This window comes from Geotrypetes seraphini, chromosome 6 (assembly GCF_902459505.1).
Source record: "Geotrypetes seraphini chromosome 6, aGeoSer1.1, whole genome shotgun sequence".
Lineage (NCBI taxonomy): Eukaryota > Metazoa > Chordata > Amphibia > Gymnophiona > Dermophiidae > Geotrypetes > Geotrypetes seraphini.
Window position 1 is genome coordinate 34,094,324 of NC_047089.1, and position 14,575 is coordinate 34,108,898.

General features: G+C 44.8%; 1 protein-coding gene across 1 annotated transcript in view; it reads right to left on the reverse strand.

The window, feature by feature from the left end:
* Positions 1-3,001: 3,001 nt before the first annotated feature.
* The window catches only part of LOC117362355 (matrix metalloproteinase-20-like), a 70,928-nt gene continuing 59,354 nt past the window's right edge, over positions 3,002-14,575 (reverse strand). Inside the window, exons 10-11 of the mRNA XM_033948612.1 lie at positions 7,790-7,893; positions 3,002-4,850 (exon numbers count right to left, since the gene is read on the reverse strand). Of these exons, the coding sequence (XP_033804503.1) occupies positions 4,750-4,850; positions 7,790-7,893 (205 nt within the window). The 3' untranslated portion in view covers positions 3,002-4,749. The remainder of the gene's footprint in view (positions 4,851-7,789; positions 7,894-14,575) is intronic.

Consider the following 14,575-nt stretch of genomic DNA (forward strand, 5'->3'; position numbering starts at 1 on the left):
GTCTTAAGTGTCTCCTGCTTGTTTGAGTCCAGTGAGAACTGACCCCAGGAAAAAGGGAGAAGAAATTTGTCTGATATATAGAAACTGTACAGAAAGATACAAAGGAGAAGGAGAAGAGAAAGAGAAAAGAAATGGAACTTGATATACTTCCTTTCTTTGGTTACAAACAAAGCAATTTACATATATACAGGCACTTGTTTTGTACCTGGAGCAATGTAGAGTTAAGGCCCAAATTCTGTAACCAGCGCCTATTTCGGAGGCGCCCACCTAGATCGGCGCCTATCTAAATCGAATAACAAGCTCAATTAAGCTTTTTAATCAGCACTGATTGAAACGTAGGCGCCTATCAAGAAAGCGCGATTCTGTAAGAAGGCACCTCTAAAAATTTAGACGGCCTTCAAAAAATTAGGCGCTATGCATGTTAGGCGTGGGCATGGCTACGTGTTAGGCACCTTCTTACAGAATCGCTGCTCTTACGCGTGCTTATGCGCTCGCATGGGCGCCTAACTTTTAGTTGTGCCTAGAGCTGGCCTATTTAATGGGCGCCTGCTAAACAGTGTACTTCTCAGCGTGATTCACTAAACAGCACCCAATTTTATTTGAATCGCGCTGAGCAGTGCCTATATCGGCACCCAATTTTTGGGCGCTTCTTATAGAGTTTGCCCTTAAGTGACTTGCCCAGAGTCACAAGGAGAAAGGATCTATTTTGTAAAAGCACTGAGAATCTGAGAAAGATAGAGGTTACCAAAGTTCTTATCTACTGAGAGACACTTACAGAAGAGCATCATCATACTTTATTTTTATGGACTGTATATCTATCTATCTATATAAAATCGGAGGTATGTATGTGTGTAAGTGTGTGTGTATGTGTGTATGTGCCGCGATCACGCAAAAACGGCTTGACCGATTTGAACGAAACTTGGTATGCAGATCCCTCACTACCTGGGGTGATATGTTCTGGGGGTCTCGCGGCCCACCTGCACACGTGGGCGGAGCTACAAACAGAAAATCAGATTTCACCCATTCATGTCAATGGAAAAAATGTAAAAAGCTGCCATTCTCACTGTAATTCAAAAACGGCTTGACCGATTTGAACGAAACTTGGTATGCAGATCCCTCACTACCTGGGGTGATATGTTCTGGGGGTCTCGCGGCCCACCTGCACACGTGGGCGGAACTACAAACAGAAAATCAGATTTCACCCATTCATGTCAATGGAAAATATGTAAAAAGCTGCCATTCTCACAGTAATTAAAAAATGGCTTGACCGATTTGAACAAAACTTGGTATGCTGATCCCTCACTACCTGGGGTGATATGTTCTGGGGGTCTCGCAGCCCACAACTCTATGTTGCTTGCTCAAGGGTGGGTTCACTCAAGAATTTATATGTTCTTGCTCCAGGAGGTGAAACTAAAATTGTTGTTTATAATCACGTTTTGCGTTAGTTGTATTGTATTCATTTTGTCAAATATTTCACATTATAATTTGAATATTGTACTTTTTATTAAGCTGTAAAAAAATAATTTCATTCACCACTATAAAGTATCTTTATTTGAATCCATTTACAGTGTTATTGCTATAATTAAATACCCGTGCAACGCTGGGGCATCAGCTAGTATATATATATATATATATATATATATATATATATATATATATATATATAAATTTTGATTAAAAAGTCATATACTGTAGTAGTTAGCTTTGGGAACCATGTGCTCTTCTGGGCTGGGATATTTTTGGATTGGGGGTGGTATCTTGTAGCTGGGGGGGAGGGGGCGGGGGGGTTTGCTTTTGACTTTGAGGGGGTTTTGTGATGGGAGGAGGGGTAAATTCCTGGGTCATCTTGTGTTGTTGTGGAGCAAGGGTTCGGAGATTATCAGAACACCGATCACCGAGCCTCTTGTTGTGGTAGGCTTGCTGGAGCTGGGATGCATCCTGTGGGTGAGAGGTATTGGGGAGGGATGGGAGGGGTGAGTGGATGTGTGGATGTGTGAGGGGGGAATGTTGTACTTTGTTGTGTCATATTCTTTACTTGACGTTTTGTTTATTGACAAATTAATAAAATGTTTCAACACTAAAAAGTCCACTCATAGCTTTGCAAATGTACTCTATCGTAGGCAATGTGCAATGGATTCTCTAGTCTGTGGAATTTTCATTTCTTCTTTTTTTTTTTGTTTTGCTCTTTCAATTATTTAATGTTATGCTTCCATACATTTTTGACAGGTATAGTAATACTAGTTCTTTATTTCAAACAATCCTAAAAGACCTGGATTCTCTAACCAGCACTGATTTTATTTTTTAGGCACTGGAAATGTAAGCCTGGAAAACCCTAGCCTACATTTCCGGCGCCTATCTTTCCCGGGGGTCCGATTCTCTATACGGAGCCGTTGTGTGATTGACACGCGATCGGTGCCTATTTTTTAGGCATGGCTCCTACTTAATGGCAATATTCAGTTCCCAAACTGGCTAATGAAGAGGATAAAGTAAGAACAGTAAAAAGTTTCAAGTTTATTATTATTTATATAGGCCCGGATTCTCTATAGGGCACCAATATTGGTGGCTGCCAATCGTCAATCATGTGACGGTGCCCTATAGAGAATCACACCTCTGGGAAAGATAGGCGCTGGGAAATGTAGGCCAGGGTTTTCCAGGCCTACATTTCCGGTACCTATCTTTGCCATGAAATGCGCCTATAGTCGCTTTAGGCTGCCTAATGCCACTTCTGGTGTTAGCCACATCCACAGTGGCATTAGGTGGTCTAAAGCGCCTACAGAAGCACGATTCTGTTGCCAATTTTATTTTATTTTTTACTGGGCTCGGGCGCCTTCCGGCACCTAAAAAATCGGTGCTGGTTAGAGAATCCATGCCTGTCCTCTGAATACTGGCTGGTGTTAACCTCTGGGTGACCGTGGATACCTGGATATTCAGTACTGGAAGCTGGAGATGGCCCAGCATTGAATATCCAGGCTCAGTTTTGCTTGTGGCAGTCAGCAACTTAAAAACTGCTGACTGCTGCCAGCTCAGTATTGATCCTGGTATTTATATACCATATGTCTACCAGCTTTCTCTAGTGTTTTTCCTCTTGTCGTTTACACGGGCATATCCAGAGACTGTTCAGAGATGGTTAAGCCGGCTTCCAGGGCCCCATTACTTTTTGTTCTGTGTACATGGGAAGAAACTGGTGAAAGAGATTGTAAAGTTTTATTTATTTTCAGTACTTATACAGTATGTCACATTAAACTAATGCAGTTATAGACATCAGACTTATCAACTATACTCACCTGTGGGATCTTCCTTATCTGTAACCTTGGCTATAGGCAGCTTTTAGCCACTTGGGCTAGTGGGGTACAATTTTCAGTCTCAGGACTATGCTCAGTTTACAATTTATTTATTTCTTGGATATACCACTAATTGTAAAAATTTCACATCTAGGCGGTTTACAGATTATAGGTAAAAATAACATTTTATAATAAAATAAAAATAAGACAAAATGGATAAACAATACATATTAATGAGGAATGACAGGATGGCATATGTAAAGAATATGAAACACAGGGTAAGCCTAATATACAAATGATTCAAACTGACAAAGGGTAGGGAAACTAGTGTGTGTGGGGGGGGGAGGGGGGAGGTGGGGGGTGTTAACAAACAAAGAGGAAAATGTCTCAGCTAACTTCCTAGTAGTGCCTTTGAAAACTGCCCTTCCTCTTGAATCCCTCATTAAGGAAGTCTATTCCTGGAAGTTAACATTGATAACTCCTTTGCTGATGTTGGCCAGAAGACTTATACCTGGGACACAAAAAAAAGCAAACCATCCGTGAGCTGCACAACGGTTGGATGAAGTCTGAGAGATTCTTGTGTACATGAGCTATCATAAATCACACCAACACACTGAGGCTTAGTGGTACTTTTATTAATTTCTCTGAGCGGTCTTTGCCCTTGTGGCTCATGAAGCCAAACGCCTTGTGAAAATCATTGATCATGAACTGGATAGCCCTTGTAACTTTCAAGTAGTCCAGTTGCTGGTGTGGAGGTACTCTTGGCCTGTCATGAGGATTTCTCTGAATATTGTTCACTTTTTTTAACCTGCTTTATTTGTATCAGCACCAATGTAAAAATATACTGTAAATAAAGAGTAAAAATAATATTTTTCTGCACTTGCTTTTTTTTTTTTTTTTTCAGGGGTTGGGTATCACATCATGTGAACAGGGCATTTTGTGGCACCCATTATAAAAAGCTGTGGATTTGCAGTGGGATATGATTGAGTAGAGAGCTTCTGGATGGCTCCTTTTACAGTCAGCTAACTACTCGTGGGTGTTCCACAGCCATCCATATCTACAACTTCATGTAATTTTCTAGTTGATGGAACCAGAACAAAGCAAAGATGTTGACCCAAGAAAAGGTGAGTTCATAGTGCTATTTGTGACAGATCGCTCGTAGCAAAGCTGTTTAAACCCTTATAAATTTTAAACAATTGACAAATTATACTTAATAATAAAACAAAATGCAAAACATTTTTAGAACTCGGTGCTACCAGAGGCATCGTGTCTGCAGTCCCCGAAGCTCTTTTGATCATTCTGCGGAATCCACTATTTATGAGACATCTGTTGTTAGTTTGCAAAGGGTTAACAGTTCATAGAACACAAACCAAAAGAAGCCACTGAATTTAGTGTCCTTGGCTTTGGCTATTCCGTTCATCTTTCAGTTATCTAACAGGATCCATATCAGCTGAAAAGCAACATTATTTTAGCATCCAATCCAGGAGCTGGATTTTACCACATGAATTACATCTTCTTTTTCAGTGTCATATTTGTAGGCTTTGGGTCCAGAAAAGAAGTAAATGAATCCTGAAATACAAAACACAATATGATGTCAGCTATTTAAACTCACTCTCATTCTATGACTAGAATGTCTGCCTTCTAACATGACTAGAGACAGAGAGGTGGCGCTGTTGCATTACATCTGAAGTTGTTTGCCCACTCTCCCTTTACAGGTTTTGTAAAGTGTTGGAAGGATGTGTTCATTGACAATAGTTGGAGAGAAATACACAAAACTGGGGAGGCCTGCTTCTGCCCCTCCTCCCCCCCCCCCTTTTTCCCTCCCGACAAACAGCAGTCTCAGTCCATAGTAAATTTTTATTGTAGGCCGCAGCATGGTTACATAACAATAAACAATACAGTAATTATCACCAACATGCAACTTAATTCCTACTTAGGTATAACAGTGCTTAGAACCAGCAATAACTACTTATCTATCACTTATTTCTACCCTGTCTAGTAGCTGTCCCAATCTAGACCCAGGGGCCACACTATCGCAAAAAAAGAAGGGGCAGCTGGGGCCGCTGCCATTTACATTAGTCATTTTCAGAGCGTGTAGCTGATTGTATATGAGTAGGCACCGCCATTCAAGCTGTGCTCTACTCCCACTTGGCCTGAGCCGCCGTCCAAGCTTCTCGGACCCCGCCGACTGCACCTGCCTCCCCTTTCGCCATTCCCGCGAGTGGTACCGCTGGTCACTTCTCGGGCATGCCCCTCCATCCAAGAGGGGTTTCTCATTAGCCATCAAGGGGTAGGAACTCTCACTTTAGAATGGCACAAATCCTAGTCCCCTTACTCCCACATGGACCCCCCCTCCACTCATCCTGTGGTCTCCTGGGTCACCAGTCTTGTTTGCTGTGAAGAGCTCAGCCGCTGCCCTAGCGGTTATGCCAGAAGTGCACTGACATGTAGCACAGTGGGTGGGAAGGTGGGTGTTCTCTTCCTCCTGGCGCACAACTGAAAGAATGGCTGTGCCAGGTGATGACCTGCTTTAAAAGAGGCCTGCACATACAGTAATTGGCATGCTGTATGCAAGTTGAACTAAATTTGTTTGGCCACCTTCTCTACTTGAGCATCCATAGAAAGGCATGAGTCCAAAAACATCCTAACCTATGAACTTTTGAACTAATTGCATCATCTAGACCAGGGGTAGGGAACTCCAGTTTTTGAGAGCCGTATTCCAGTCGGGTTTTCAGGATTCCCCTAATGAATCTGCATGAGATCTATGTGCATGCACTGCTTTCAATGCATATTCATTGCAGAAATCCTGAAAACCTGACTGGAATATGGCTCTCGAGGACCGGAGTTCCCTATCCCTGATCTAGACCCTGCACTTACAGATATCCCATATCCTGCTATAAAGATGTCCCACTGTTAAAATATCTGTTTTAGAAATATTCATTTGCAAACTATTATGCTGAAGCCAGTTTCCAACTGCTTTCAAATAATCTGCTAATAAAACTAAATATTGAGCTATAAAGAACAACAGGGCTGCTGTGGTGATGTCCTTCAAATAATCATAAGCATAGCCCTTTATTTCACTCACTTCCATCTTAAAAAAGATAAAAATAGTAGGGAATTTGATGCAATACAACACACAAAAGAAAAAAGGATAAAAATTTGCAAGTTCAGGAGTTTCAACAATAAGATGAATGTATTAATCTGGATAATTTATTGGCGACTGTAGACGATTCAGTAACAGTAATTGAGGAAAGAGCTACTTTTTTTAGCCTCATTTGTATTCCAATAAGCCCTCAATGCAGTAATGAAACTTTAATTTCGTAATGCTCAGATACCATATTTTAACAGAGGGTTTGGATTTATCCTGGAAAAGAGGATGGCATTTCTCACTTTGCGACAAGAGACAAGGAATTTATGTTTTGTCCGCTTTGCTGGGGTAAAATATATTTTTTATGCCCCAGACCAGTTGAAAGCCTTTCTAGATTTGAAGAAGATCTCTATTGGATAATGGATGTATGAATTAGGAGGATTTTGTCTCATAAGAACATAAGCAGTGCCTCCGCTGGGTCAGACCAGAGGTCCATCATGCCCAGCAGTCCACTCACGCGGCGGCCCATCAGGTCCAGGACCTGTATAGTAATCCTCTATCTACATGTCTCTCTAGAGCAGGGGTGTCAAAGTCCCTCCTTGAGGGCTACAATCCAGTCGGGTTTTCAGGATTTCCCCAATGAATTTGCATGAGATCTATTAGTATACAATGAAAGTAGTGCATGCAAATAGATCTCATGTATATTCATTGGGGAAATCCTGAAAACCCGACTGGATTGCGGCCCTCGAGGAGAGACTTGGACACCCCTTCTCTAGAGCCACAACAGACACTTGAAATGCAGGCCTGTACAATGCTGGCCTATATTTCATCTGAAAAAGTAGATGTGGCACAGGAATCCCCGACCAGCTGAGCAGAAGAAACAGCATCCACAGACACAAATACAAACAGGAAGATGGGCAATGGATAGAAGAGGGTTACATTTACAATGGCAATATTTCTATTTGCATCTCTTTGAGTCAGGGATCTTGAGAAAGCACAGGCTGGCTTTGCCTTATTGATGTTAATTCTAATATGTTGATTTATTAGGGACTCAAACCATACAAATTTAGAACGTGAGGTTCGGCAGGTGGCTCAGTTCTTAGAAAAGCCTCATGCAGGCACCGACCTCCAGCCAGCAGGTGTCAGTAAGCTACATTCAGCAGCTGGGTGCCCTAGCCTGTTGTACTTCTGCCTCTTCCTGTGTGCCAGAGCTTTTCTGCACTGCTTAGTTGTTGCCTTGTGCTTTGACTGCCTGCTATACTCCAAATTTATTCATTTTTAGATGCTCCTTTCTGCAGTATTACATCTTTGTAAAAGAACCCCTCTGTTTTTAGCTTGTAGCCCTCTACAAAATTACACTTTAAATGTAAAGTTTTCTGACATTATATAAGCAAATAGGTATTTAATACATAATACTCACCGTTCACTTCTACTGCTGCATCTACTTTGTCTCCTATTCCAGAGAATTCTTCTTCAATACTCTTTGGGTAGTCTTTTTCCATCTTTCTCTCTGATTCATCATAGCTTGGAAAAATAAAGATTGCTATTGAAATTTCACAATGACTAAATACAGAGGCAATATAGAAACTTCATTATGTTGAAAGGTCACTTGGACACACAAAGTCAGAGGCGTGAAGAAAGTACAAGAGGTTTATTACAGCATGCCGGACTCTAGTACAGTGAACAGCCTGCTTACTAGAGTGTTAGAATCAGGAAATGCATGGACTTTTATGCCCTTTTCACTAAACCTATGCAAACTAATGCATGCAAAAACTACAACTTCTCATTTGTTACTTCTATAACGTTTCTACAATTATTTTTGGTCCTAAGCCAACACTTATGATAGGTTCAGGGCTATAACTTATAGTCCTATAGGAAACTAGCTCATTTCTCTGCTTATCTAAATCTTACAGTCCTAAATGTTACATGTACAGGAGAGTAGGGTACATCATGGCTCAAACTCTTATCTATTTAGCTTACAATTTGGTAAGGTAGGGACATACATTTTAGGCAGATGAGGTCAGTAGATTGTACACTGTTTTCAGCTATGTAGGCCAGAGCAATATTTTAAACAACAGTTAACCATTCCATGACCCTACAATGTTAGCTTTAATTGGATCAATATTTAAACCTGCTAATAAATGCCTGCCATTGTTCAAAAAATACATATTTTTATCACTGCTATTCATAAAATCATAAGAATAGCCATACTAGGTCAGACCAGTGGTCCATCTAGCCCAGAGTCCTGTTTCCAATCCAGATCATAAGAAACCCAAACAGTAGCAACATTCCATGCTAGTGATCCCAGGGCAAGCAATGACTTCCCCCATAGCTAGGGCTACCAGACGTCCGGATTCCCCGGACATTTCTTCCTCTTCGAGGACATGTCCAGGGGTCTGGACGGCTTTTCAAAACCTGGCCGTTTGTCCAGGTTTTGAAAAGCTTTCCAGGTAATAGCGACATCGGGACGACATCTGCACATGCATGGATGCAACGTGGTAATGCCACATGCATGCGTGCATGTGTGCGATGTCATCGCGTTACGCCAGCGCATGCACGGATGCCCTCCCAACAAGCGACTGGTTTAAAAGGGGCGGGGCTGGAGGCAGGGCTGGGGCGGAATGGGGATGTGAATCAGTTGGAATGGGGCGGGCCTAGGGGTGGGGCCATGGGTCCAGATTTTCATTCCCGAAAATCTGGTTACCCTACCCATAGCAGACTATGGACTTTTTCTCCAGGAACTCATCCAATCCTTTATTAAACTTAGCCGCGCTAGCTATTCAGATAGGCAGTAGCGCTGAATACACATAGAGATTGCTCCCTGCCAGCATCTGTACATACATATTGCAGTAGTATTCTGGCACTATATAGATCGCTAAGAGATTTAATTAAGAACAGTCTTTGTGTATACTAAATATGTTATAGTTTCTTTGCTCTGCTAATGTTTAATTTCATTTTATGTATTAGAACAACACTAATAACATAACATACTAGATGACGGCAGATAAAGACCCGAATGGTCCATCCAGTCTGCCCAAACTGATTCAATCTAAACATTTGTTGGGGGGGGGGGGTTCTTCTTCTTAGCTATTTCTGGGCAAGAATACAAAGCTCTGCCTGGTACTGTTCATAGGTTCCAACTACTGAAGTCTCCATCAAAGCTCACTCCAGTCCATCTATATCCTCCCAGCCATTGAAGCCCTTCCCAGCCCATCCTCCACCAAACGGCCATATACAGACACAGACCATGCAAGTCTGCCCAGTACTGGCCTTAGTTCTTCAATATTTACAATTATTTTCTGATTCTAGAACCTCTGTGTTCATCCCACGCTTTTTTGAACTCCGTCATCGTTTTCCTCTCCACCACCTCTCCCGGGAGCGCATTCCAGGCATCCGCCACCCTCTCCGTAAAGAAGAATTTCCTTACATTGCCCTTGAGTCTCCCACCCCTCAGCCTCAAATTATGCCCTCTGGTTTTACCATTTTCCTTTCTCTCAAAAAGATTTTGTCCTACATTAATATCTTTCCTCTAAGGTATACATATTCAGGGCTTCCAGTCTCTCCTCAAACGTCTTTTGGTGCAAACCTCCTATCATTTTCGTCGTCCTCCTCTATAGATTATTGAATTAAAAAAAAAAAAAAAAAGAACAGTCTTTGTTCTGTTCTAAACTGCTTAGCTATATGGATAGTGGCTGAAAATCGCTGCTGTATGTATAGCTGGGCAGAATGCAGTCACTCCATCCTTGTGCTATTTTGACAGTGTCATAAGGCCTAATTCTATAAATAGTGCCAAATCGGTAGGCGCCAAGGGAAATGGTGCTGGCAACCAGGAGACACGCCGCCATGGTCTCCCGCGATCCCCCCTCCGCTCCCAATGGATCGGGGCCCGCTCCCCGCCGCGTGAGCAGCGGCCCCACGTCCCAGACACCGGAGTCGGAGGCGCCCAAAGGACGCCCCGCCAGCCTCCCGCTCTGCGGGAGCGCTCCATCCAGGTGAGAGACCAAATCCACCGCTGCAGTGGGTGAGCGGAAGGGAAGCCGCGTCCGCCTCGTGTGAAGCCGGATCGAAAGGGGCGATCTCCCCTCCGCTCACCCCTAATCTATCCTCCCCCCCTCCCCTCCCCCCCTAGACCTAGCCGATTGGCCCCAAGGCTTCGGCCGATTTGTGATCGCTCCTCCCTATGTGGTTCGGAGCTTGTTCTTAAGGCCTAATTCTATAAATAGTGCCAAATCGGTAGGCGCCAAGGGAAATGGTGCCTGCCGCAAGTCAATCAAATTTACCGTATTTGCCGGCGTATAAGACGACTGGGCGTATAAGACGACCCCCCAACTTTTACAGTTAAAATATAGAGTTTGTTATATACTCGCCGTATAAGACTACCCCTTCTTCCGATTCGCGACCCCCCCCCCAAGCCGGCAAAAACAGCTTTGCACCGCAGGCCCAGCCGCCCAAGACGAGTCGGAGGCCCCTACCCGCCGCATCCTGCACGTGGGCAGACTCAGCACAAACGCTGCTGATGGCCCCAATCGACACGCTGACCTCCCCGCGCACGCTGACCATCTTCTCTCTGCCTGCACTTTCCCCGCGGCCCTCTTCGGCGACTCAGCAGGGGCAGCGATCAAGACAGGCTGCAAACGTCGGGACCTTCCCTCTCTGAGTCCCGCCTATTTTGTTTCAACTTCCTGTTTCCGCATAGGCGAGACTCACAGAGGGAATGACCGCCTGTCTTGATCGCCCGAGGCTGGGAGGAACAGAAGATTTCTGCAAACACCATCGGGGCAGAAAATGTAACGGGTCCATCTCGCCGGTCCTGTGTGGACCGGCAGGAATTTTCTGCGGACCGGCACGTAAACAGTACCCGGCGTATAAGACGACCCCCGACTTTGGGGAGGATTTTAAGGTACTGAAAAGTCGTCTTATACGCCGGCAAATAATTTTCCCGTGGAAGATTTTTTGAAGCAGTTGCTCTCTTTCTAAAGATATTCCCCTGACGCAGCCACTTGGCGAAACAGGGTTTTGTCGGGAATACTGAGTTCATTCTTTGAAAAGTGTGTCTGGTTCCGTATTGGAGCAACGGATATTTATTTCCACTGCTTGTGGGAGATGAATGGAAGATAAGTGCAAGTTTTTACAGTTTTTTTTGCAGTTTAACTTGTGTATTTTAAACTGTATCTTTATGAATCTTTTCCATGGAGTTTTTTGACATGGGATGTGTTTTCTATGGCAGTTTATAACTGAACATATAGTTTCTTGGTTGTTTCCTTGAAACGCTGAGGTCTTTTTCTCCATGTTAGTTACTTGCCTTTCAGCCTGTTTCCTTCCACTATTAGCAGCTTTATTCTGAATATTTGTTGGTTATTTTTTTTTTTTTTTTTAAATCTAATTTAGGTGCCATTTGTAGAATCACCCCTTCTGACGCTTAAATTGAGTTAGGTGCCGGTAAGCATCTGCAACTTTTGCGCCAGTATGTTAGGGGCCAGGGTTTTCCAGGCCTAAAATACAGTCAAACCTCGGTTGGCGAGTAACGCGGTATGCGAGTGTTTTGCAAGACGAGCACAACACTTCAGCAAACTTTGACTCGCAAACCGAGTGTTGCCTCGGTAAACGAGCACTTACATGTCTATATTTCCTCTCTGTGTATGCAGAGGCAGCACCGGTAGAAACTACAGGGCACAGAAGGCAAAGGCTGCTGCGGGCAGGGCCCGGCACAGCTCCAGAGGCACCTGAGCGGCACATGGGGGTGGGGGAGAGAAAGTGGAGAGCGCAGGGAGGAAGTGGTGGAGGCAAGGCCGGCCTGAACCGCTGCTGTCACCAGAAAATGAAGGGCCGAGTCAGAGCATTCTGCGGGTGCCCACATGGCCAGCCCCCCTCCCCCTCAGTGAGGGCTGTCGAGCTACCGGCTGTCCACGCGAGGCCACTGGAAGCTGCTGCCAAGCTGTAACAATATGCGGAGACACCGGCACCACCTCAAACATTGCCGGAGTCTGAGAATGCCAGGGTTGTCGCGTGGATGCCTGTCCTCTTGCCAGCTGCGCACGCGCCTATTCATCCGCTTCCCACCCAACTGCGGGGCACTGGCAACCAAAAGAGAGCTCAGGGCTGCTGCCGTTGCACCATAAACAGGGCAATCCTGCGCTTTCCTGAGCTCAGGCAGGTGTTGGGTTGTTAAAAAGGCTACCGCTGACAATAAAGGACCCAGCTGGAGGACCTGTGGTTGTTAGAGGCGGAGACGCTGGCAGCCGGTTCGTGGGTGACGCTTCACGGAGGACTGCTAGTTCCTGGACTGCAGGTGGCAGTGGTGCTGGCACTCCGCCATGCCACACACACTGGAGCTCCCGACGCTAGAGAAGCTAGAAGTGAAGGAAGTGAGTCGGGCGATGAGGGAGGTACAGTAGTCGGTCTCGTTTGTTCTGGCTCCTTTTGGCTAAGGAATTGGGTTTCATTTCCTCTGCAGCTCCTTGTGGCTCTGGGCAGTCACTTAACCCTCCCTCTTCTGCGTCTGCTTACTATCCGTACCAGTTTTTGAGATGTGGAACGAATCATCCGAGTTTCAATTATTTTCTATGAGGATGGTGCACCCACATCTGGAATACTGCGTCCAATATTGGTCGCGTACCTTAAGAAGGCGTTACTCGAGAGGGTTCAGAGGAGAGCGACACGTTTGATAAAAGGGATGGAAAACCTCTCATACGCTGAGAGATTGGAGAAACTGGGTCTCTTTTCCCTGGAGAAGAGGAGACTTAGAGGGGATATGATAGAGACTTATAAGATCATGAAGGGCATAGAGAGAGTAGAGAGGGACAGATTCTTCAAACTTTCAGAAAATAAAAAAACAAGAGGGCATTCGGAAAAGTTGAAAGGGGACAGATTCAAAACTAATGCTAGGAAGTTCTTCTTTACCCAACGTGTGGTGAACACCTGGAATGCGTGAGCGGACCGCCGGGCTAGATGGACCTATGGTCTGCCCCGGCGGAGGCGACTACTTATGTACTTATGTACTTATGTTATAGGGCAGAGTACAGTACTTGGGTTTAAGAAAGGATTGGACAATTTCCTGCTGGAAAAGGGTATAGAGGTTTACTGCACAGGTCCTGGACCTGTTGGGCCGCCGCGTGAGCGGACTGCTGGGCATGATGGACCTCAGGTCTGACCCAGCGGAGGCATTGCTTATGTTCTTATGTTCTTATGACATGTGCTTTGATAAACGAGTGCTTTGGATTACGAGCATGCTTCTGGAATGAATTATGCTCGCAAACTAAGGTACCACTATACTGGCACCTAATGTCTTACATGCCCTAACTCTGCCCCTAACCAGGCCTACTTTTTCTGTAGGTGCCTTGCCGATTTCCACATGGAACTTAAATTAATAATTTTTAAGTGTTTTTTTTAAATTGGCTTTCAATGGAGTTTTCAATTGATGCCAATTAAGCCAATTATAAATTTGTAAGTTCTGCTCAGAAATTGGGCCTTGGAGGGGCATAATAAAAAAAAGTTTAAGTTCCTTTTTGGCTTAAGGCGCTAGGTGCCCAAAGTCGGCAGCAGGGAAATGTCCATTCTCGAAAAAAAAAGTCCAAAATGTGGTTTCTTTCGAGAATGGCCTACCTGTACGTTCAGGTGTTTAATCGCTACTACGTCTATCTTTAAAACATATTCCTGACCAAAAATTCACCCAAGTTCCAAATGCCCAAACCAAGACCTACTGGCGGACACCCCCCACCCCCTCAAAGGTAGTCCATCTGGATCCCCCGAAGTCCACACCCACTGCCCCCCCCCAGCCCACCCGTACCCCCTAACCTTTAATAGATGGCCGGACGGATGGGTCCTTCCTGCGTCCAGCTGGCAGACCCGCCTTCACTGGAATGGCGGGCCTGCCCCTTCCCAGTGCCTAAGGTCCTGATTGGCCCAGGCACTTAAGGCCCCTGTAGGAGGGGCCTTAGGCACCTGGGCCAACCGGAATTTTGAGCACCATATATAGTGTGGGGGAAAATATACAGAAAATTAATGCCTTATTACTCTTCATATTACCGTATTTTCACGCATATAACGCGCGCATTATACGTGTTTTTATAAACCGTGCATACCCTTGCGCGGTATACGCTTGAGCGCGTTGTACACATTTTTTTTTACATAGTTCCCCCCCCCGACATCCGATTCACCCCCCGCAGGACCGCTCGCACGCACCCGCACCCCCACCCCGAAGGACCGC